At 41.4% G+C, this 22616-nt stretch overlaps 1 protein-coding gene and 1 long non-coding RNA gene across 5 annotated transcripts in view; one reads left to right on the top strand and one right to left on the bottom strand.

Moving 5' to 3' along the window:
- Positions 1-22616, bottom strand: part of LOC121280872 (astrotactin-2-like) — a 1734361-nt gene that overhangs the window by 685916 nt on the left and 1025829 nt on the right. For all 3 annotated transcript variants that reach the window (XM_041193192.1, XM_041193193.1, XM_041193194.1), the window contains 2 exons: positions 22104-22208; positions 1158-1337 (listed from right to left, as the gene is read on the bottom strand). In XM_041193192.1, coding sequence (XP_041049126.1) covers positions 1158-1337; positions 22104-22208 — 285 coding nt within the window. The remainder of the gene's footprint in view (positions 1-1157; positions 1338-22103; positions 22209-22616) is intronic.
- Positions 21578-22616, top strand: part of LOC121280874 — a 51298-nt gene continuing 50259 nt past the window's right edge. For both annotated transcript variants that reach the window (XR_005943739.1, XR_005943740.1), the window contains exon 1: positions 21578-21792. This is a non-coding gene — a long non-coding RNA (uncharacterized LOC121280874). The remainder of the gene's footprint in view (positions 21793-22616) is intronic.

The following is a 22616-nucleotide window of genomic DNA, read 5'->3' as shown; positions in this document are numbered from 1 at the left end:
CAATAGATTTTTGGACTGGAGAGGTTACAGAGTACCTAACAAGTATCACAGATGCAAAAAGACTTTCTGGTCCAACATTGCTTGACATGCCACAATCCTAACAATCTCCGTATCTTGGTGTGCTTTGAAAGCCTTTAAAGGGTGACAGTGCTAGACAGTGTCCAAGTTTGAGAGGAAACCAGGCTAATCAAATAGGTTTTAGCTGACTTTACATACAGATTTTGAAAGCTTGTACTTTTTTACATATTTGGGGGAGTGAGCTTTGCTTAAAAAGTATCTGGCACTCACCTAAAGCCCAAGCCTTGTCTTGTTTATCTGCTGTAAAATAATACTGGCAAATAAATACAGGACAAAAATACCTAAGTATTCAGTTTTCAGATTGTCCAAATAAATTGGCCTTCCAAATAAATTGGTAACAAATAGATTTCTAACCTGATGTGCCATGTCACAGTGCTGCAGTCCATTGAATTTAAAAAGCAGCCACATCCAGTCTCCAGCAATGGAAGATGTCTCCTCTTGCTCATGCTTTGGGAGGTGCTACTTCTCTTGTTACTGAAACAAACTTCCACATTGAAATTTTTTTATGCTAGTTGCCCTCCTAGCTGTTGGCTGGTGCTGCATGTTCGTCCACATCTTTCCCATCAGGATTTACTCAATTGTTCATTCTTCTGAGGCTGATGAGTACCACATTTTAGAATGTGGGATTGAAATAATCCCCTGGGACTGTGTTGAGTGATTGTCAACAACAACTTGCACTTATACAGTGCCTTGAATGTAATAAAATGCCCCAAGACACTTCACCGGAGTGCCAGGAGACACAATTTGACGTCAAGCCACAGAAAGAAATAATGAGACATGACTGCATGATTATTTGGTAGGTTTTAAGGAGAGCCTTCAAAGGAGGAGAGGAAGGTGGCAGGGAGGAAATACCAGAGCTTTGGTCCGAAATGGCTGACCCTGCTGGTGGTTGGCATAAGCAATTGAGGACAACACTGTCTCAAGCTACAGCTTAGGAGGAAATCTCTTGACCCTTTAGCCCTGTGATCAAGTAAGATTTCAGCTTAAAAGTATGTGACTTCTCTGGCCCTTCTGCCCCCTCCCCACAACGAGTATTGTTCTGCTAATGAAAATAATGATAAAGTTGATTTTTATCCTACCTTTCTGATACTGAAGCCAAAGCTGTTGCTGGACCTTCTTGCTTGGAAAGTGTATTTTGCATGTGAGCTCTGAGCCATAGAGAGCCTCAGCAATATAGTGGCTGCCATATTGCTGGATGATGGAAATCAGGTCCTCTCTGCTGCTTTCTCCCTTCAGCATTTTCAGCACATTAGAGAAACCTGGGTAGCAAAAGAAAGTTCATATTTACAAGCTGAGTTCTTTCACAACCAAATTGTGATGTCCGTAAGGACTTTGTGTCAATTAGTAAAGATCAGCCTTATCCCTTGCCCCACCCTCCACTGCACCATTACAGAATTTGAAAAGAAATCAAATTTAGCAAAAACTGGAGTTTTTATTCAGTTTTCTCCCTCAATTAGGTTTGCTCTTTTCCTCCACAGTAGCTACAAAAGGAAAATAGTGCAGATGCTGAAAATCTGAAATAAAAACAAAATGCTGGAAATCCGCAGCAAGTTAGGCAGCATCTGTAGAGTGTGACAAAGTTACTTTATACAGAACTGGAAAAAGTTAGAGATGTAACACTTTCTAAATCTGTACAGAGGCAGGAAAAGAAGGAATGAACAAAAGTGAAGTTCAGTGATAGGGTGGAAAGCAGGAGTGATTAAATAACAAAAAGGGTGCAAGGTGTAACAGAGTGGTAAGGGGATGAGAAAGTAACAAAAGATGGCTTCAGCGTAGTTTTAAATGTCGATAGCACAATCATTACCAACAACAGCTGTCTGGAAAACGGGCGAGATGGTTATGATCTGAAATTGTTAAACTCCAGTGTTGAGTCTGGAAGGTTGTAAAATGCCTAATCAAAAGCTGGGGTGCTGTTCTTCCAGCTTACGATGAAGTTCATTGAAACAGTGTAGGAAACCAAAAACAGAGGGGGAGAATTAAAATGATGGGTGACCAGAAACTCAGTCATGTTTACAGACAAAATGGAAGTATTCCACAAAATGATTATCCAATCTGAGTTTGGCCTCCCCAATGCAGAGGTCATCGACCTGTTAACCTTTCCACAGATGCCTGACCTGGGAGTATTTCCAACACTTTGGCCAAGATCTTTAGAGCAGGGGGTGGGGCCTGCTCACCGACACGTAAAATGATGCGGAATGAAGTCGGGCAGAACTGCCAACGTCACCCTGTGTCATATCAATTTTCAGGTCGGTGGGGGCGCAGCCTAATCAGCTTTGCGCCTGCTGACCTGTCAACGGTCTATTCAGGCCATTTAAAAATTGAAATAATTTTTGGACCTTCCCATCCAACCTTAAGGTTGGTGGGCAGGCCAGGAGCCCTGGCGGGCTTCAGAAAAAGCATGAAACCTCATCCACGGGTGGGTTGAGGTTTCATGAGGGTTTTTAAAAATTTAATAAATGTTTGATTAAAAGTGATGGGAATGTCCCAACTCATGTGATAGTGTCACATGAGGGGACATGTCAGGGAAATTTTGTCTGCACCTTGACCATTTTTAAATTTGGTGCTGATCTCCCTGAGGCAGCACTTAGCCTCAGGGAGATGAGTGCGCTCTTTCGTGCACTTGCGCAAAAGAGCGCACTCTTGGCTGAGGGAATCCCCCCTCACCCGCACAGGGAGCTTCCTGGCGGATGTCATGGTGGGCAGGGCTTAATTGGCCCGCCCACGTAAAATGGCGGTGCGCCCCCAACCGGGTGCATGCCTGCTCACGCCTGCTCCTGCACTCCCCCCACCCACCCAACGGGGGCAAAATTCTTTCCTTTATGTTTTCATTTCAGGTTTCCAGCATCCACAGTATTTGCTTTTGTAAATTTTGGAGGCGTGTTTGTTGCCCTAGATGTTGGGAAGGGAGGAGGTTACAGGGCAGGTGTTGTATATCCTGTATTTGTACAGGAAGGATGCTGTAGAAAGTGGGGAGCAGTGGGGTGGCATTGGAGGTGTTCGAAGAGTGGACCAGGGTATCATGGAGGGAATGGTCTCTTAGGAATGCTGAAAGGAGAGAGGAAGGGAAGATGTGCTTGTTGATTGTAACCTGCTGGAGGTGGCAGGATTGGAGGATAACTTGTTGAGCATGGAGGCTGGTGGGGTGGAAGATGAGGACAAGAGGAACCTCACTGTTCTGAGGGGGTGGGAAGACATGTGAGCATGAATGCGGGAAATTGAATCGACACTGCCGAGAGCCCTGTCATACACAGTAGAGCACAATCCTCAAATGAGGGAAAAGGAAAACATTAGAACTATTGTTATGGAAAATGGCATTGTCAGAACAGATGCAATGGGCATGCAGAAACTGATGAATGGAATAGAGCCCTTATAGGAAGCTGGGTGGAAGGAAGTGTAATCAGGGTATCTATCTGTGGGTTTATACTGAATATTAGCCTTTAGCCTATCCTCAGAAATGGAGATACAGAAGTTGAGGAAGGGAAGAAGAGAATCAGTGATGAAGCATGTGAAGGGTGGAAATTGGAAGCAAAGTTATGAAATTTTCTAATGTGGGGCAACAGCAGGAGACAGCACCAATACTGTCATCAATGTACTGGAAAAAGAGGTGAGGGAATGGATCCGGGTAGGTTTGGACCAAAGAATGCTCTATATTCAGATAAGCAGTGGCACAGTGGTATTGTCACTGGACTAGTATTCCAGAGCCCCAGGGTAATGCTCTGGTTTCAAATCCCACCATGGCAGATGGTGAAATTTTAATTCAATAAAAATCTGGAATTAAAAGTCTAATGATGACCATGAAGCCATTACCAATTGTCGCAAAAACCCATCTGGTTCACTCATGTCCTTTAGGGAAGGAAATCTGCTGTCCTTACCTGCTCTGGCCTACATGTGATTCCAGACTCACGGCAATATGGTTGATGGTTGACTCTTAAATGCCCTCTGAACAAGGGCAGTTAGAGATGGGCAATAAATGTTGGCCTAGGCAGCGATGTCAACCCCCCATGAATGAATAAAAAAAAAATCTTGTGAAAAGGTAGATATTCATGGGTTTCCATAGCAATACAGTTTATCTGGAAGAAGTAAGTGGAGTCAAAAGAAAGTTGTTCAATGTAAGAACAAGATCAGCCAGGCAGAGGAAGGTGGTGGTGAATGGGGAGTGGTTCGGTCTCTATTCACACAAGTGCAGGACTCTCAGGCTATGCTGGGAGATGGAAGTGTATAAGGATTAGACATCCATAGTTTGGGCCAGGAAAACTGGAATCTGCAGAGTCAGAAGAGTCACAAATGTAGATGGGAGGAGCCTGGACAAGGATAGGAAAACGAGTCAAGAGTCAGCTTCACTTTGCAGCAACAGACTGGGAAAATGGATTTATCGGGACAGTCCTGTTTGCAGATCTTGGCAAGGAAGTAGAAGCAGACTGTGTGGGGTTTGGAGCCTGAGAGGTTGAAGGCTATTGAGGGAAAATCTCCAGAAGAGATTAGGGCAGTGACAATTTAGGAAACGACCAGTACTCTATTACCATCTGCTTTTGCCTTGAATCATCATCCCTTTTGTCATTTAATAACTTTTGCCTTCCACCCTATTATTGACCTTCCTTTTTATTCTTTCCCCCCCCCTCCCCAATACCATACCACCACCACCACCCCCCCCCCCCCCCCCCCCCCCCCCCCCCCCCCCCCCCCCCCTCCCTACAAACCCTCCCCTGGCAATCTCCACCATTCCCTGCCTCTGTATTTAAAGTTGTGATTAAAGATCATTGACCTGAAACATTAACTTTGGCCTGGATTTTGCAAGTAGCAGTGAAACAATAAAGCTTGTCACTGATCTCAAAGAAAGATGCCCACAAAGGTCTGGTGATCTCTTTGGCATGAGTTTCCCTGTTCTCAATGCCAGTTTGAATTTGGCACCAAGTCTAGGGGAGCTCCACGCATCCCACGGTAGTGGCATCATCAAGCAGGATAAGCAGCCAATCACACTGAAATACTCTCACAGACAGCAAACCATTTTAGCATAATGGAAACATTTGACAATTAACAAATACAAAATTACTCTTTCAGACCAGTGAGGCTGTTCAGAAATAATAATACTTATTACCCTGTTAAAAACTCAATTACACCTCCTTCAACAAGGTGTAACTTTTTCAAGGGTTTTTACAGTAACACTAATAGCATATAAGAGCAAGTTTTTGTCAGTTCAATAATTTTTGGCAGTTTATTTGGGCGGCAACTAGGGGAAGTACTTCACAGTGCACAGTGTCAGTTGATTAAATTAAAACAAACAAGTTGGCTTGAAACAAACTAACAACAAAATTCAAGTAACCCATTTTTGCAAGTTTTTGTATCTAGTTTTACCTGTAATTTAGCAATTGTATCTCAGTAAACCATGCTTCTGATAATTCAGCAAATGATGAAGATGTATAATCGAGATTCCCAACTTCCAATGAAATCTGAGACTGTGGAGAATTTATTGTGGTATTTTTGTAAAAAAATCAATTAAAAGTATTTTGAATAAAATTTTTGAGGAAAAAACCCTAATAACGCAGAATTCAAAACAATAATCCTGGGATTAAGAGTCCCATTATCTACGAATTGAGCAACCCAGGCTGTGTGTGAACTCCCTGCATAAAGCCTGAGGCACACTCGGGGGGGAAAAGTAATATTTTGCTCACCTATTTTATATTTTATTCACTCATATATTTTATTTATTTTCATGGACTGATTTATTATGGATTGAGACAGGTTAATTGGTGTTTTGTGTGGGGGATTTAACCATGCTTCCAAAACTTTTAGCAGGTGTGACCCCATTTTACTGCCTCAGACTTGATGTGACCCCAGGGTGAAAATTTGGGGAGGGGTTGGGGTTCAAGAATTGTTGAACTGTGGGGTGGGTGGGGGGAATGACCTTATTGTTGAGCAGGGGTGGTGGGGGGTGCGTTCCACAGTTATCTTCACTATTTAACCATTAAAGTCCAGACTAACCTTAAACATAAGCAAATCATGTGATCTTCAATTTAAACTATTTTGTGAAAATGTTATCTTACTCGCCGGACCTAATGAGACACATGAGCATGCATGTTGTGACACAGTCTCTCAAAATCTGGCAGCGTGGTTGATATTGCACATCCAATCTCCAATGTGACATTCAGACTTGATCAATATCAAGATTTGATGCAAACCAGGTGCACTCCCCTCTCCTTGCGGTGAACTGGGAGCCAGAAAAAAAAATCGAGCACCCTCACAGAAGATACTGAGGCTTTCTGTGCAAAACTTGTTCACTCCCCTCCCAGCAAACTGCGAGCCCCCTCAAAAAAAATCAGGCGCACTCACAGCAAGTATTGAGGCTGCCTCAAGTATTGAAGCTGGTTTATTCCACTTCACTCCCAATGAACTGCAAGCAAGGGAAAAAAAAGTATTGGGTGCATGTATCATGAGACCTTGGAGCCAAACCCAGGGCTTTCCCTACAGAGTCTCAGCTCCACAGCCATAATTACGGCCTTGGAACTTGTGACCCCAAAATCTCATCTGTGGTTTGGGAAGCCCAGTTGCAACACTTCTGGAGATGCAGTTGTTTATCTCTCAAAGCCCCAAATGCCTTTTTAGACGGAGTGGATGTGAGGCCTGAAGTGTCAACTCACTTTCAAGGCCTGTTTTCCCGCTAGTTCTTGACTAAACAGTCCAAAAATCAAGAAAAATTCCATCCTGCCGCCGACTGGAAAGGAACAGTTGCACATATGCCAGAGGCTGCACTATGGTCTGAGATTAGGGAATGACCAGTACTCCATTACTGTACGTTTTTACCTTGCATCATCCCTTTTGTCATTTAATAACTTTTGCCTTCCACCTTATTACAGACCTTCCTTTTTATTCTTTCCTCCCCTCCCCAATACCCTTCCCACCTCCACTGTTCTCTGCCCCTGTATTTACTTAAAGCCCTGTTATATCTCTAACTTTTCCCAGTTCTGATGAAAGATCATTGACCTGAAATATTAACTTTTATTAGCAATTACATGCACAATTATTCCTGATACCTTTCCAGTTGGGGGCAGGAATTACAGTAATAATTTTCACCCAATTGCCATCCGTGGGGGGTGTGGTCTTAACAGAATACCCTTTGGGGAAGCATAGAATCAGCAACCTTTGGATTTCCCTGTTTAACTGTGCACGTGAAGACTCCAGAAGTTTCAGAGGACTAATGTGGGAAAACACTGACTGTTTAGCTGTCATTACTACTGCAAAATCCAGGCCAATTGTCTCTCTCTCTCCATAATGCTGCCAGACCTGCGGTATTTCCAGCATTTTCTGTTTTTATTTTGGGAAGTGAGTAGTTGAGCTGTGCAGACTGGGGAGGTAGACCATGTACAATAAACATTTTACCCCTTTTAGCTAGGGCTATCATTGAGATATCATAATTGGTCTCGGGGCCTCTGAGGTAAGGAAGGGAAAATGGGCCAGAAGTCCCAATCATGACTAATGACCAACAATCCCTACTGGGAATGTGCATGTGTGAATTTTGTGTGAGGATAGGATTGTAAGAAGATTGTAGATGGCCTCACCTGTGATCACCCTACAATCAAAAAACTCCCAGCATTTACAATCGAGACCTCATATGACTGTTGGCTACAGCAAGCAGGTAGTGTCTTCAAGAGGGAGAAAGTAATGGAAAGGGGGTATATTCAGTAGATTCTATGAATGTTGCTGCTTATGCAGGCTCTCTCATCACTAGAGAATGCAGAGTAAAACATGAAACATCTACAGTTTTGTGCACAGCTAATAAAACCTGAGGGAGTGTGCAGTCTGAGTGATCCAAGACTGAATTAAAATCCAAAGTGTGTTTGTAGTCTTTTTCATGTGTTGCTAACCGGTACTTAAGGTGGAGGAAGGAATAATGCTAATGTATAATTACTGAAAGATGTAAAAGTTGCCAAATGTAGGCCATAAGCAAAATAATTAAAAGAATCGATGCCATATGTAAGCATTGGAGTTAAATCATTAAAAGTTTACTGTGAAATGTGTTGTTCTTTCCTATAGCACCAACCTCAGCCAAATGTAATGATTGGGGCTGGATAGGAAAGGATGATTGGAGATGAAAATTCTTGGGCCATATGTTGGATAATTTGAGTGAAACTTTTCAACAGAAACCAATAATGAAGCTGTTTGAGGATGGATCCTATCCAAAAACAATTTCGTGAAAACTAACAAAAAATAAGCATCAACAGATTTTTGCTCATTAAGGTCGCATCAAAAACCAATTAAGAAAAACTTCTGCAGTACTTAAGGATCACTTGACTCTAGATCAGAGCTGGAGTTAGTAATCTTTATGAAGGGCAAGTTTACAAATAATCACCAGAGTGGTAGAGATATTGGGAAGATAAGGAATCGGTTACATAATTAAATGACAAAGATAGATCTGCTCATAAGGTCAATCAAGGATCAATGCATAATAAAACAACTTCTGGCAGCTCATCAGTAACAAATTGATGGTTACAGCACTGGACAGAACCATAGGCAATAAATTGTTAGCTTTTAACGTTGATCATTGTGTGTATTGTTAAGAATAATGTAGTTGTTTAAAGCTGAGGAAAAGTAACCTATTCCTTTATTTTACTGTGTGATACTTAAGTATCTCCTTTTAGAAGGTACTCTTTATAAACTCAAGTACTGATTCACTATTGGTACCCAATACCATTCTACTTGAAAGATGAAAAATAGTGATGAAATCTATGATTGCTAAATCATTGTAGTGCTCAAAGCTGAAAAATAGCCTGAATGTATTGGACATGAGTATATTTTGTCCAATTTTAGAAATATGATTCACTGAAATGGTACTTTTGGAACACCTACCATTTTGTTGGACCATAAATCCAATTGAAAAATAGGCACTTGAACCAGTATTTGGCAAAATGTAAAAATAAGATAGATTCTTATCAACAAACCTTTCCTTCTAAACCATGTAAATAATCCTATTGCAGGGTGTCTTTACCTAATGCCATAATAAATGACAAATACAAACCAAGACCACAAGATTTGCAACATTCCTGATGACATATTTTCCTAGCATGGTTCAGCTTTCATGCCAGTCCATAGTTTCAGCCCTACCCCATTAAAATAAATAGAGCGGCTTCAGGATGGTCAGGGCCCACTTTTTCAGCAACAATGCTAGAAAGGTTCAACAGCAAAGAAACGGTCTCCACTGGGTTGGAAAATTTCCTAGACTTTCCTTCCTCTTAAGTTAAGCATTTCATGATCCATATCAAACCAATTTGCAGAGATATATAATTCTTCAGGTTGGACTGGTTGGGCTTCAGGGCCTTTCTCTGCTCCAAAAATGCTTATGTTCTCTTCCTCTCCCAATTTTATACATTAACCAGTTTGAAATTAAACTCAATACAACCTCATCGCACCCAGCTCTTCCAATGGAAAACTCATTTACAAATTCATTATCATTTTTCCTCTTGCAAATCAGTGCCGTGGTGGTTAATGGATTCTATTTATAGGGATTTTAAATTGTAAGATAAACTTCACTAGTTTTTAAAGTTTGCTCAGCTTCAATTGATTTAAAAATGATTATGAACTATGCTTCTAAACTCAAAAGAATTTGGACAGTTAATTACTCATTTTGAGACTCTCAGATCAATCTTTCTCAAGTAATTAATGCCCTGGATATGCCACATTCATGGGAGGGAAGGCAACAGAGAAAGAAGCAGAGGCCCAGGACATGACGTATTGCGGTGGTGTTGGGGGTGGCTGTGCAAGAAGCTCTCAGCTGAATTGAAAACAAAGTAAAAGTCAAATAAGAAAAACACATGAAAGAAAGAGCACTGAGCATGAACAAGTGGGAATTGGGGAATTGGATGAGGTTGGGGGAAACTTTCTGATGATACACTACTAATGCATGTTTTCAGATAATTGCCTCCACTGAGAAAAAGACTGCAACTGTTTCTCAAACTGTTTTTAAAAACTTATTCATTTCATTATATCGGGTCAATAATATGCCAATAAAAGATGAGTAGATGTATTAATGTTACATTTGTGTTCGATTTAGCATCAAGGAGGTCCTACTATGATGAAAAAAGAATAATCCCCCTTTTCTTCTGTAATTGAAGATCCACTATCCAAATCACATTTTCTGAAGTTTTATGTTTCAAACTATGTATATCCATGATTTTGAGTGGATTATTAATTACAGAGAAAGGAAGCAACATCCCTTTTTCCTAAGAGAATCATAATTCTTGTAGTGTAATTTTTTTAAAAATTGCCTGCCCAGAGGGACCAGAACTTCCCTGAATCTGTCACCAGTCTGAGGAATAAACTAGTCAGAATTATTTTTATTATCAGTAACATAATTTAATTTGATTTTTTTCTGTAAATTATGGATAGGTACAATGACTTCCCAAAATACACTACTTGTTTTAAAAATAATTATAATTTCCTGGAAAAGTAAACATTGACATCATAATTAAAACTGGTTTGGACTACCAATGAGTTCCACAAAGTAGAGATGCAACCATTAACCCCATGTGCTCCAGTTGGCCTGTTATCATATCAATGTATATTTATTCTGCTCTCCCTGTCGTATCTTAGTCTTCCAGAATCCACACAATTCTTTGTTTTATTTTGCTTTTCACTTACTATTGAGAATAGTTCCAATGTACCTTTTTGGTTTACATGCAGGATAGGATGAAGTTTCAGAGAATCATACTGTTATTCTTCTTTTCAACATAAATGCACCAATCACACACAAGGATTGGTGAAACAATAATGTGGGCTCTTTATTTGAAATTAAAACTATTATGAGTTAACTGGGAGAATATTGCACACAAACATCTTACTGCTAGTCCCAATGCTGCTTTACTGACTAGAGGTCAAGGGGCTGCTACATCATTTCCTGTTACAGTGGAAATAATTGAGAGCAGTTTAAGATACATACCCTTAAAGGTGCATGCACATCATATCACAACATCCCCCTTTTTCTAACTAAATGTTTACCCTTAAAGAATCAAACTATTTACAATGACAGCAAAGGAAAATAACATTGTGTTTTAATGCACTTTACACAGAGCAATACGTTTATAATTGGTGATTTATTCATCCACACTTAGTTACAGTGATCTTTGCTGGAGACTGCTATATTTTTTCAAAATGCTGGTTAGAGTTGACTTGTTTGTGGCAAGTCTTAGACAACAGGACTGTTCACAATAGGGCTGCTTAGTATTCCTGGTTGCATTGTTCTGATTTGGGATCTGTTTTACACACTCTCATGCCATATGGTGTTCATGCTCTATATGATCATGGTTCTCGACATATGCTGACAATTTTTGTTGGATTCCAGGTACCATCAGTGGTGTGTTGTACTCGAACTTTTGGTCCAATGTTCATTTCATGGGCATCTTTTCCTCTGTTTTTTGAGTAATGTCTCATGTAATTTTGGGAGTAACGAGGAGTGACGACTGGGGAGGCTTGTCCGCACTTGTCTGCCAAGTTGTAATTCTCCGTTTGTTCCACAGCATGAAGTATACAAATTTGGAATGGATATACTTATTCGGTTCAATCAGTGTTCTGTGATGAACTGTGGTGACCTTCTCCCAGTGTAAGCACAGGTTTTCCGATGGTGCTCCTTGTGGTCAGTGATCCTCATCATTGTCTTGATGGTGACCAAGGACAGGTCCTTGGTAGGCAGGTAGGCCTGTGATCACTGAACCCATGGAGCTTATTTCTGAGGTGACCAGAGATTTTGTAGCAACGCTTGAGTGTAATGGATCCCAGTTACAGAATCTCCGAGCCGTTGTACACGTTGAGTTTGGCAGTGGTTGGTTGAATCATCACTTGCCACTTCTGTCAGTACACACATTTCAGTGTGCGAAGTGGAAGAATGTCTTTTGCACTGATATCCAGTTTAGCATATAGGTTATGCTGACCTTGCAACTTTGAGCATGTAATCTGGACGGTGTCAAAGGCTTCTGTTGGCACCATTGTGTCAATACGTTCTTTGATGTTCACCGTGCTGTATATCAGGTTGCTTTTTGTGTTGATGGTCTGGTCAACCTCACCATCTGACTGTATAGCCTGGTTAGACATTTTGTCGGTCTTGTTTTGACAATGTTTGGTACGTGCTCTTGGTTGGTTGAAATGCTGTACCTGTGAGGTTTTGGTCGCAGCTTCTTGTGACATCAAACCCACTTGTTTTGGCCTTTGCTTTCTGCATTAGCACTTCCGGTGTCCTCTGGTGCCACATGCCTTGCATACAACATTGAAACCTTGGCATTTTCTTGGTGCATATATGAGTCTGCACCATCCACGTTGTTTACTAGGCTTGCCTGCAAGTGGCTATCATGCCAATGATGGACAAATTACACATAGCCTGTAGACCCTGTCTACCTGTTAGTCGGACTTCGCACTTGTGTCTGCTTTGTAGTAGTGCATGGTCCAACCTTTGGGTTGGTCCAAGGTGTCTTTTTGGAATGCTTCCAGTGGGGGAAATGCTACCCTGAACTGATTATTCTGTTGGTTAGTTCTGATGCCGTTAAGTTGCAATCACACCCCTTGCTTCTGCATCTACATATGAATTGGTCAATGGTCTCTTGTCAGTTATTGCTTAAAAGGCATGAATCTCAGACAGTGTATTCTGAAGTTGAGCTTCACTTGTAATTGAGCTTTGAGTGTTGATCATATTTGATCTCGGAGTAAGGGGTCATCCATTTAAGACAGAGATGAGGAGGAATTTCTTCTCTCAGAGAGCAGTAAATCTGGGGAATTCTTTACCGCAGAAGGCTGTAGAGGCTAGGCTGTTAAATATATTCAAGGCTGAGACATACAGATTTTTAATCAGTAAGGGAATCAAGGGTTATGGGGAAAAGGCAGGAAAGTTAAGTTGAGGATTATAAGATCAGCTATGATTTCATTGAATGATGGAGCAGACTCGATGGGCTCAATAGCCTACTTCTGCTCCTATGTCTTTTGGTCTTATGGTCCTGCTGCTGACTGACTGACTACAAGTCATGGGATGACTACGTCATTTCCCATCAAGGTGGTAATGATTGAAAGCAGTTTAAGATATGTTCCCTTAAAGGTGCATGTACATCATATCACAACACACACAGCACAGAAGGAGATCAGGCAACATCTGAGGAGAGACAAACAGAATTAACATTTCAGGTTGATGATGTGTCGCCAGAGTTCTGATGAAAGATCATTGACCTCAAAACCTTAACTCAGCTTTTCTCTCCACAGATGCTGAAAGACCTGCTGAGTATATCCAGAATTTTCTGTTTTTATTTAAAATTTCCAGCATCTACAATATTTTGTTATTGCAGCACAGAAGGTGGCGATTTGGCTCATTGTACCCAGTGTCGGCTTTTTGAAAGCACGAGCAATTAATCACATTCTCCTGAGCTATTGTCATAGCCCTGAAAACTTTTCCTTTTCAAGAAGGTATCCAAATCCCTTTTGAAAATTACTGTTGAAGTTGCTTCCATTGCCCTTTCAGACAGTGAATTCCAGACAGAACAGCTTGCAACTGAAAAGAAAAAAATAAATATTTCCTCTGTTTCTTTCACAAATTATCTTTAATCTATGTACTCTGGTTACAAACCCTGCTGCCACTGAAAATATTCACTCCTTATTTATTCTACCAAAACTCTTTGAAAACCTATATCAAATCACACTTAACCTACTGTGTTGTAAGGAGTTCAACACCAGTTCCTCTTGTCTCTCCAGAAAACTGAATCGCTCACCTCGGTATCAATCTAGTAAATCTCATCTGCACCCTCTTCAAATTTATTCAACTGCAGAGTGCACTTCTGGGAAATAAGCTATTCAAGCCCCACATATAGTGGTGTCAAATGGACAACAATAACTTTATTCTACAGAATATTTGATTTTTTTTTTATTCATTCATGGGATGTGGGCTTCGCTGGCTAGGTCAGCATTTATTGTCCATCTAATAATTGCCCTTGAAAAGGTGGTGGTGAGCCTACCTGAACCGCTGCAACCCATGTGGCATGGGTAAACCCACAGTGCTGTTAGGGAGGGAGTTCCAGGATTTTGATCCAGTGATAGTGAAGGATTGGTGATATATTTCAAAGTCACAATGTTGAGTGGCTCGGAGGGGAACTTCCAGGTGGTGGTGTTCCCACGTGTCTGCTACCCTTGTCCTTCTAGTTAGTAGTGGCTGTGGGTTTGGAAGGTGCTGACTAAGGAGCCTTGGTGAGTTCCTGCAGTGCTTCTTGTAGATAGTACACACTGCTGCTACTGTGTGTCAGTAGTGCAGGGAGAGAATATTTGTGGTTGGGGTGCCAATCAAGTGGACTGCTTTGTCCTGGAGAAAGTCATTGCCTGGCACTTGTATGGCACGAATATTGCTTGCCACTTGTCAACCCAAGCCTGGATATTGTCCAAGTCTTGCTGCATTTAGGCATGGACTGCTCCAGTATCTAAGGAGTCATGAGTGATGCTGAACATTGTGCAATCATCAGCGAACATCCCATTTCTGATCTTATGATGGAAGGAAGGTCATTAATGAAGCAACTGAGGTGGTTGGGTCTAGGACCCTACCCTGAGGAACTCCTGCAATGATGTCCTGAAACTGAGATGATTGGGCTCCAACAATAACAATCATCTTCCTTCATGCTACATATGACTCCAACCAGCGGAGAGTTTTCCACCTGATTCCCATTGACCCCAGTTTTGCTAGGGTTCCTTGATGTCGCACTCAGTCAACTGCTGTCTTGATGTCAAAGGCAGTCACTCTCACCTCATCTTGGAAATTCAGCTCTTTTTTCCATGTTTGAATCAAGGCTGTAATGATGTCAGGAGCTGAGTGGCCCTGGCATCACTGAGCAGGTTATTGCTAAGCAAATGCTGCTTGATAGCACTGTTGATGACCCTTTCCATCACATCACTGATAATCGAAATTAGACTGGTGGGGCAGTAATTGGCTGGGTTGGATTTATCCTGCTTTTTGTGTACAGGACATACGTGGGCAATTTTCCAACATTGCCGGGTAGATGCCAGTGTTGTGATTGTACTGGAACAGCTTGGCTTGGAGCGCGGCATGTTCCAGAGCACAAGTCTTCAGTCCTATTGCCAGAATATTGTCAGGGCCCACAGCCTTTCAAGTATCCAGTCTCTTTAGTCGTTTCTTGATATCACATGGAATGAATCAAATTAGCTGAACACGATGCATCCGTGCCGGAGCAGGCAGAGATGTACCATTCACTCAGCACTTCTGGCTGAAGACTGTTGCAAATGCTTCAGCCTTACCTTTTGCACTGATGTGCAGGTCTCCCCCATCATTGAGAATGGGGATATTTGTGGAGGCCCTCCTCTAGTGAATTGTCCGCCACCATTCGCAACTGGATGTGGCAGGATTGCAGAGCTTAGATCTGATCCGTTGGTTGTGGAATTGCTTAGCTCTGTCTCTTGCTTGCTGTTTGGTATGCAAGTAGTCCTGTGTTGTAACTTCACCAGGTTGACATCTCATTTTTAGGTATGTCTGGTGCTGCTCCTGGCATGCCCTCCTGCACTCTTCATTGAAACAGGATTGATTCACCTGGCTTGATGTTAATGGTAGAGTGAGGGAAATGCCATGCCATGAAGTTTCAGATTGTGGTTGAGTACATTTCTGCTACCGCTGATTTCCCACTGTGCCCCTTGTTTCCCTAGTCTTGAGTTGTTCGATCTGTTTGAAACCTATCCCATTTAGCACAGTGATAGTGCCACACAACACAATGGAGGGTATCCTCAATATGAAGACGGGACTTTGTCTCCCCAAGGACTGTGCGGTGGTCACTCCTACCAATACTGTCGTGGACAGATGCACCTGCGGCAGGCAGGTTGGTGAGGATGAGGTCAAGTATGTTCTTCCTCCTTGCTGGTTCTCTCATCACCTGCCACAGGCCCAGTCTAGCAGCTATGGCCTTTAGAATTTGACCAGCTCAGTCAGTAGTGTTGCTACCGAGCCATTCTTGGTGATGGACATTGAAGACACCACCCACAGTACATTCTGTGCCCTTGCTACCCTTCGGGCTTCCTCCAAGTGGCATTCACATGGAGGAGCACTGATTCATCAGCTGAGGGGGGTGGCACGTGGTAATCAGCAGGAGGTTTCCTTGCCCATATTTGACCTGATGCGATGAGACTTCATGTGGTCAATGTTGAGGACTCTCAGGGCAGCTCGCTCCCAAATGTATACCACTGTTCTGCCATTTCTGCTGATAGTCTGGGACATTATCTGTAAGGTATGATTCCATGGGTATGACTATGTCTGGCTATTGCTTGATTAGTCTGTGAGACACCTCTCCCAATTTTGGTATTAGCCCCCAGATGTAGTAATGAGGACTTTGCAGGGTCGACAAGGCTGAGTTTGCCTTTGTCGTTTTTGGTACCTAGCTCAATGTTGGGTGGTCTGTTCCCTGAAGGGAACCAGATGGGTTTTTAACGACAATTGACAATGGCTTCATTCCAGATTTTATTGAATTCATATTTCACCATCTACCATGGTGCAATTCAAACCCTGATCACCTTAGGTCTCTGGATTATTAGTCCAGTGACAATACCACTACGCCACTGCCTCCCCCTAGCAACATCAGCATCAGCAACGTCTGAATCTTTTCTTGTAACTCTCACCTCGCTCTTAACCACATATTCAGTTTGACAAGAGCGTGCACTCGGACCAAAAATTCTTCGAATTCCTCATCTAGCTCGAGAGTTTCCAATTTTGTTTTCAAAGACTCCAGCTCAGTATATTGTTTTTCCCTTGATTCACGAGATGTGGGCATCACTGGCAAGGCCAGCATTTATTGCCCATCCCTAATTGCCCTTGAGAAGGTGGTAGTGCACCATCTCCTTGAATACAACTGAGTGGCTTGCTAGGCCATTTCAGAGGGGAGGGAAGAGCCTACCACATTGTTGTATGTCTAGAGTCACACATAAGTCAGACTGGGTAAGGAAAGCAGATTTCCTTCTCTAAAGAACAGTAGTGAACCGGATGGAATTTTTGATATGCCAATCGAGTAGTTTTATGGTCAGCATTACCGATACTAGCTTTCTAATTAATTAACTGAATTTAAAAGCCCCGGATGCCATGGTGGGATTTTAAACTCATGGCCGAATTTTCACTTTGGGGACTGGAAACGGGCCAGGACTGTTTCTGCATCTCAAACCCTCCTGCGGGGTAAACAGCCATTGGTTGGAACTTTGATTTGGGCATCCCCTTAATTTGCACGACAACAGCTTCCCTGTCTTATTTAGGGCATTGGGCAGACTCTCAAAGCCTGAGGGACAATCAGAGGCCTCCCAGCTTCAGATGAGCACCCAGAAGCAGTAAAATGGAGAGGGTGCTTCAACAAGAGTGTGCCCTTTCAGCCACTTTAAAACAAAAAATCATAAAAGCAGCTAGGCCACTAGTAGTGGTGAGGGGGGAGCTTCTCTACACTCTGGCCTTTGGCTGAACCCCCACCCAGGCAAGCAGTAAGGGTCTCAACACTTGCTTCGAGCACTGGCAACCCGGCCTGTGGCTGGTGCCTGTCTCTAGGAAGTAAGTCTGCCCACATTACATCGGGAAGCTGGAGGCCGACTGGAAAATCCCAGTCAGCCTCCATTATTTAAACCTTAATTAGCCTGCCCACCTTGTGGACGGTCTTGCTGGGCCCCAAACCTGCATCAGCCAAAATGGCTAACACCAGGATGAAGTTCAAGAAACCAGCTACACCTGCCAGCCTCATAATTTTCGGGTCCCATATGCCTCTGTTCCTGACCTCATGGAGGCGGGAAATTCAAACTCTTGTCCCTTATTCATTTGTTCAGGCCTCTCCAGTAGTATAACCACAACGCCACTACTGTACCTTTACAACGAAACCATCTTGGGGCTTTAAGGCTTGTTTAAATTTACACTATATGGGCAAGAAAATTTAAAACTTCAAAACATCATCATGTCAGTAATTATCCATATAATTTAATTAGTAGTTATGAAGAAGTAATTATACTTCATGCACCTGATAAGCTTTAATAGAATTCGTATAACAGCAAAATAATAGTTTTTATAGGTAGTTATTTATAACAAACGATTTCACAATTTTTTAAATACAAAAATAAATTCCATCGAATTGTGATTTATATCTGCACTTTCTAGATGTGTGGTGGACAAAAGCAATTTTTCTTAGTGAGATACAACTGCTGCAGAGCTGATCAACTTTTCTATTACTGTGTCTGATGTTTTATTTGCATACAATACCAATGAAGACTCTTATGATGAAATAGAAATTAAAATTAAATTATACTGCAGTAAAATTGTGAAGCATTCCATTGATTAAAAAACAGCTCTCCATGTATTAATTGTGGAATTAATTTCTAGAAATCAGATGCAAGGTAAAACATGGAGTGCATGCACAACAATCAATGCCTAAACTGATGTGCTACATTTTGAGGTCCCAATCACACACCAAGGGCAGAATCTTCTGGCTGACGAGCGGGTGACGGAATCTGGCACACATCACCTGCCATGTCATAGCAATCCTTAAGAAATGACATAAATAGCTGCTTATGCCATTCTCCTTTGGGTTTAGTCCAAAGTTAATCCAGGAAATTGAGGAACCTCCATAGATTTACGACCACATAGTATAGTCAGTCTTGATTACTGGTGCAGTGAAAAGGGATCGCTCCAGCAACCATCACCTTCGCAAATTGATGGATAATCAAAAGTCCCCTAAATTTAGTTGTACAAAATAAGTTTTAAATTCAATATGTTCTATTTAGATTGCCAAAGTAAGTTCCTAGTATGTGCAGATAAATGAGTAATTCTTGAGAAAAGTATTGGCCACCTGTCTCCCTCGGTCTCCAGGAACCAAAAGGTTTCTGACCCAAGGCCAGCATCAGAGCTGAGTGGATACTAAGTCCTAACAGGTTCTGGAAATCCAGATAACAAGTACTTATTCTGCTGAATGCAAAACTCAGGGCAGAATTTTCACCTCGGCGGGCAGGTGCTCGAGTGTGAAATGATGTGCAATGACATCAGGCAAGTATCCTGACGTCAATGCGCAGTCGCGCCATAGTTCAGTCTGAGGCACGCGCGAGAATAGACAGCGTGCCCGCCAACAATTGGAAGACCTATTAAGGCCCTTAAAGTATTAATTAACTTAAATTTTTTGCTGCCCATCCAACCTTACGAGAAAAGACCAAGCGGCCTTTGCACTTCTTTGGAAATTTCATCCACGGGCGGGATGCAATTTCCAACATCAAATAAAAATGAAATAAAACTTTTAAAATTTTGTTTATAACATGTCCCTACTCATGTGACAGAATCACATGAGGGAACATGTTTTATAACATTTTTTCAATCTTTATTTCTAATTTTTAAAACTCTTCACCTCCCTGAGGCAGCTCTGTGCCTGACGGAGATTTTCAAATATCGATTAAAAATGTTCAGTTGCATCTTGAGGTTATTGCAAAATTGAGCCCTGATACTGGAAAAATTGTGAATAATTGAGAGTGTAGACAATTAACGTTCCACCACAACAAGTACAGAAAGCTCAGACAGCAGAACAAGAGCGTACCAAGTTCTAAGACCAAATATGGAACAATCAAGCAAAATGAATTTCCAGGATGGGTGACTGAGACCGAATTGCAGGACTTATTTGAGAGGGAATGTTACAGAGGAAGATGGTAAAGTGAGACCAAATGAGTTGAAATTCAAACCAGTATTGTGAAAGACAAAATGAAAATCCTCTTGCTGATAAATTTCAGGGAAAAGCTGGCAGATATACAAAAAGCAACTCCCACTTTTATATGCAGCAACCATTTCAGATAAGTTATTGTCAGAAGAATTTCATTCCCGTAATGTTTAATCAGATACTAAATTGTTGGCATCTACCCAGTGTCTCCTTGAAGTGAGTTTTATGGAGCGACGAATGTTAGGACCATGTTCAATTCAAAGTTTGATTAAAATTTAGTAATTGTCAAAATTATAAGTATTCTACAAGGGCAAATTAAAATGGTTGATCAAACTCAGTGATTCAAAATAATAATCAAATACAACAGACATTTTCTTTTTAAAAATTCATTTTGAGACGTGGGCTGCAGAAGGTGATGATGGGCTTACTTCTTGAGATACTTGTAGTGATTTAATACAACTGAGTGACTTAATAGGCTACTTAATAAGGCAGTTAAGAGTTAGCCATGTCAAAAAATAGATGAAGTATTACCAAGCAATATGACAGTGCTGATAGCTTTTTAAAAAATCAGAATTACTAATCTAAAGATCTCTACATGTCATGAGGGTGTGCTTTTTGAAGACATAATTTCTGATCTTTTTCGTTGGCTGGATTTTAAACTGGAACCCTATACAGAAAATAGTTTTTTTTTAAAAAAAGAGCCTAGACAAGCTGAGCTGCTACAAACCACAACTTTGCATTCCATAAAGTTGGTCTGAAGACAGGTAATCAACGCCCTGGGGAGTGTGATAGACCCCATCTCCTGACTATTCGCATCACATTAAGACTTTGCAAATGTTTCTGAGATGAGGCTTCAAAATTCAATTCAATTGTGCTGAAACAATAACTGCAGCAGACACAAACTAATCAAACCCTTCTGGAATACACAAGGTATTTCAAAAGAACCCCTGTCATGCAGGAGAGAGGAAGAAGGCAAAAGGACAATGCTGTACTGAAACAGGCTGTTGGAACTGTGTGCCTTCTCTCTCTTTCTCTCTCTAGAACTGGTTTGTAAAATGACCACCCTGAGAAAAAACCCACTGTGAACCAAAATCGTTTATAACATGGAAGTCTGCTCCGTACGACTGCATTCAAACTAAGCTACACTGCAGCAACATTGAATCATTACATTAAGTCCAATCAAGGAACAGCTAATCATCCACTCCATTTTTTCTTGTATGGACTGTAAAATCCTTATAAGCTTATTCTCTTACTTTGCCATCTGTACTTGGGTGAGCCCAGACAAATGTGTGTGACCGTATGAATGGTGTTGCATTTTTCTTTTTTTTTAGCTCAGGAAGAGTGTCAATAAACTTACCTCATTCTTTGTTAACCTAAGAAATCATATCTGAGTAATTCTCTACAACCTGGACATGTAAATAATGGGACACTCTCATAATCAGCAAAGCACATCCTCTCTAAATTCTCAAAAAAGAGAATTAAAAAAAACAAATGCTGTAATGGTGAAAAGATGACTGGCAGAAAAGGGGAGCAATTTCACCGCCCTCCCCCCCACCCTGCACTCGCCTGGGTGTAATATAAACAATTGACATTTTTTAAAGAGTTAATAATGTTTTTATTTTTAATCCACAATGCTTTGACTCATAAATATATCAACATTTCCTGAGATATGTAGTGATATAAGCTCTAAATAATTGCAACTTAACCACATTTAAGGGTATATATTCAGCTGTATTCTCTGCAGAAGGACCCCAACAGAGCAGGGATTCCAAACTACAAACTATGGGATGCATGTGGTCTCTGGGCCTTGGAAATCCAATCATTGAAGCCCATTCAACAAAGTTCTACTGTACTTGTTAACCATTCAGTGGTTTCTCTTGTTTGTATTTTGTCAGCCCAGAAGATTGGAAACATTTATAGCAATGTTGCCTCATTGGATGAATTCCACATCTGAGTATCAAGATGAGCTATTGTCAGCAATGTGAAAAATACGCAAATTAATGGTATCCTGGATTGCCCCTCCACAAATGCACTTAACATGAACACCCAGGTAAAAAGCTCAGACATTCCTGCAGTAGACTGTAATGTTTGCTTGCAGCTCATTTTTCTTTCACTGTGGCCCTTGGCATACTTATTGCTCTATTGGCTCCTGCCCTCCGAAACATCATGCCTAAGATCTTTCTGGCTTGTCAGTCCTTCCCTGCTTTCAAAATCCTCCTCAAAATCTTGATCTTCCACTGTGCCTTTCAAGCTTGCAAATTTTGTTCAGTTAAAAAAATCTTCATACTATGCTAGTGACACCCAATTCTTTTGAATCATTGCAATCCTATTCAGCAAAGTTCTTCATTTATTTATTTTTACCTGCAGATTGTGTTATTGAACTGAGCTTAACCTTGTACAGATTGCTTCTAACTCTCCACTCCTGCACCATGGGGTAGCCAGTAGCCTCATTGTATTTCGCATCACCTGAAAAACAAACCAAGTTGGTTTTTACTAATTACCAAATCAAAACACATTGAAGATTGTCAGAATGTCATCTTAATTCAAAATGTTGTAGCCTGACATGTTGGCTGCTCATGAGCTGCACATTTGAGCAATGGAACATGCAATGCTAGATGCCAATGTGCTATGTAGGTCAAGCTTTGACCTGGCATATTGGCTGGCAAAGAGCTGTACAGTTTGAATGTTGGTGGTGCAATATGCTGGTTTCCAATGAGCTGCATCACAAATCGGCAGGAAACAGGTTTGCTGCTCCAATTCTCGACAAGAGTTCCCAATCTCAGCAAGTTATTCAAACAGGAGGTAAGAAATAAAAGTGTTGCCTGGCTGGTTTCTTGATATTGGAGAGATGTGCTGCAACCCCAAAGGGAAATG

The sequence above is a fragment of the Carcharodon carcharias genome, chromosome 8 (assembly GCF_017639515.1).
Source record: "Carcharodon carcharias isolate sCarCar2 chromosome 8, sCarCar2.pri, whole genome shotgun sequence".
Classification (NCBI taxonomy): domain Eukaryota; kingdom Metazoa; phylum Chordata; class Chondrichthyes; order Lamniformes; family Lamnidae; genus Carcharodon; species Carcharodon carcharias.
Note: the sequence above shows the minus strand (reverse complement) of the source record. Positions and strands in the feature narration are given on the sequence as shown.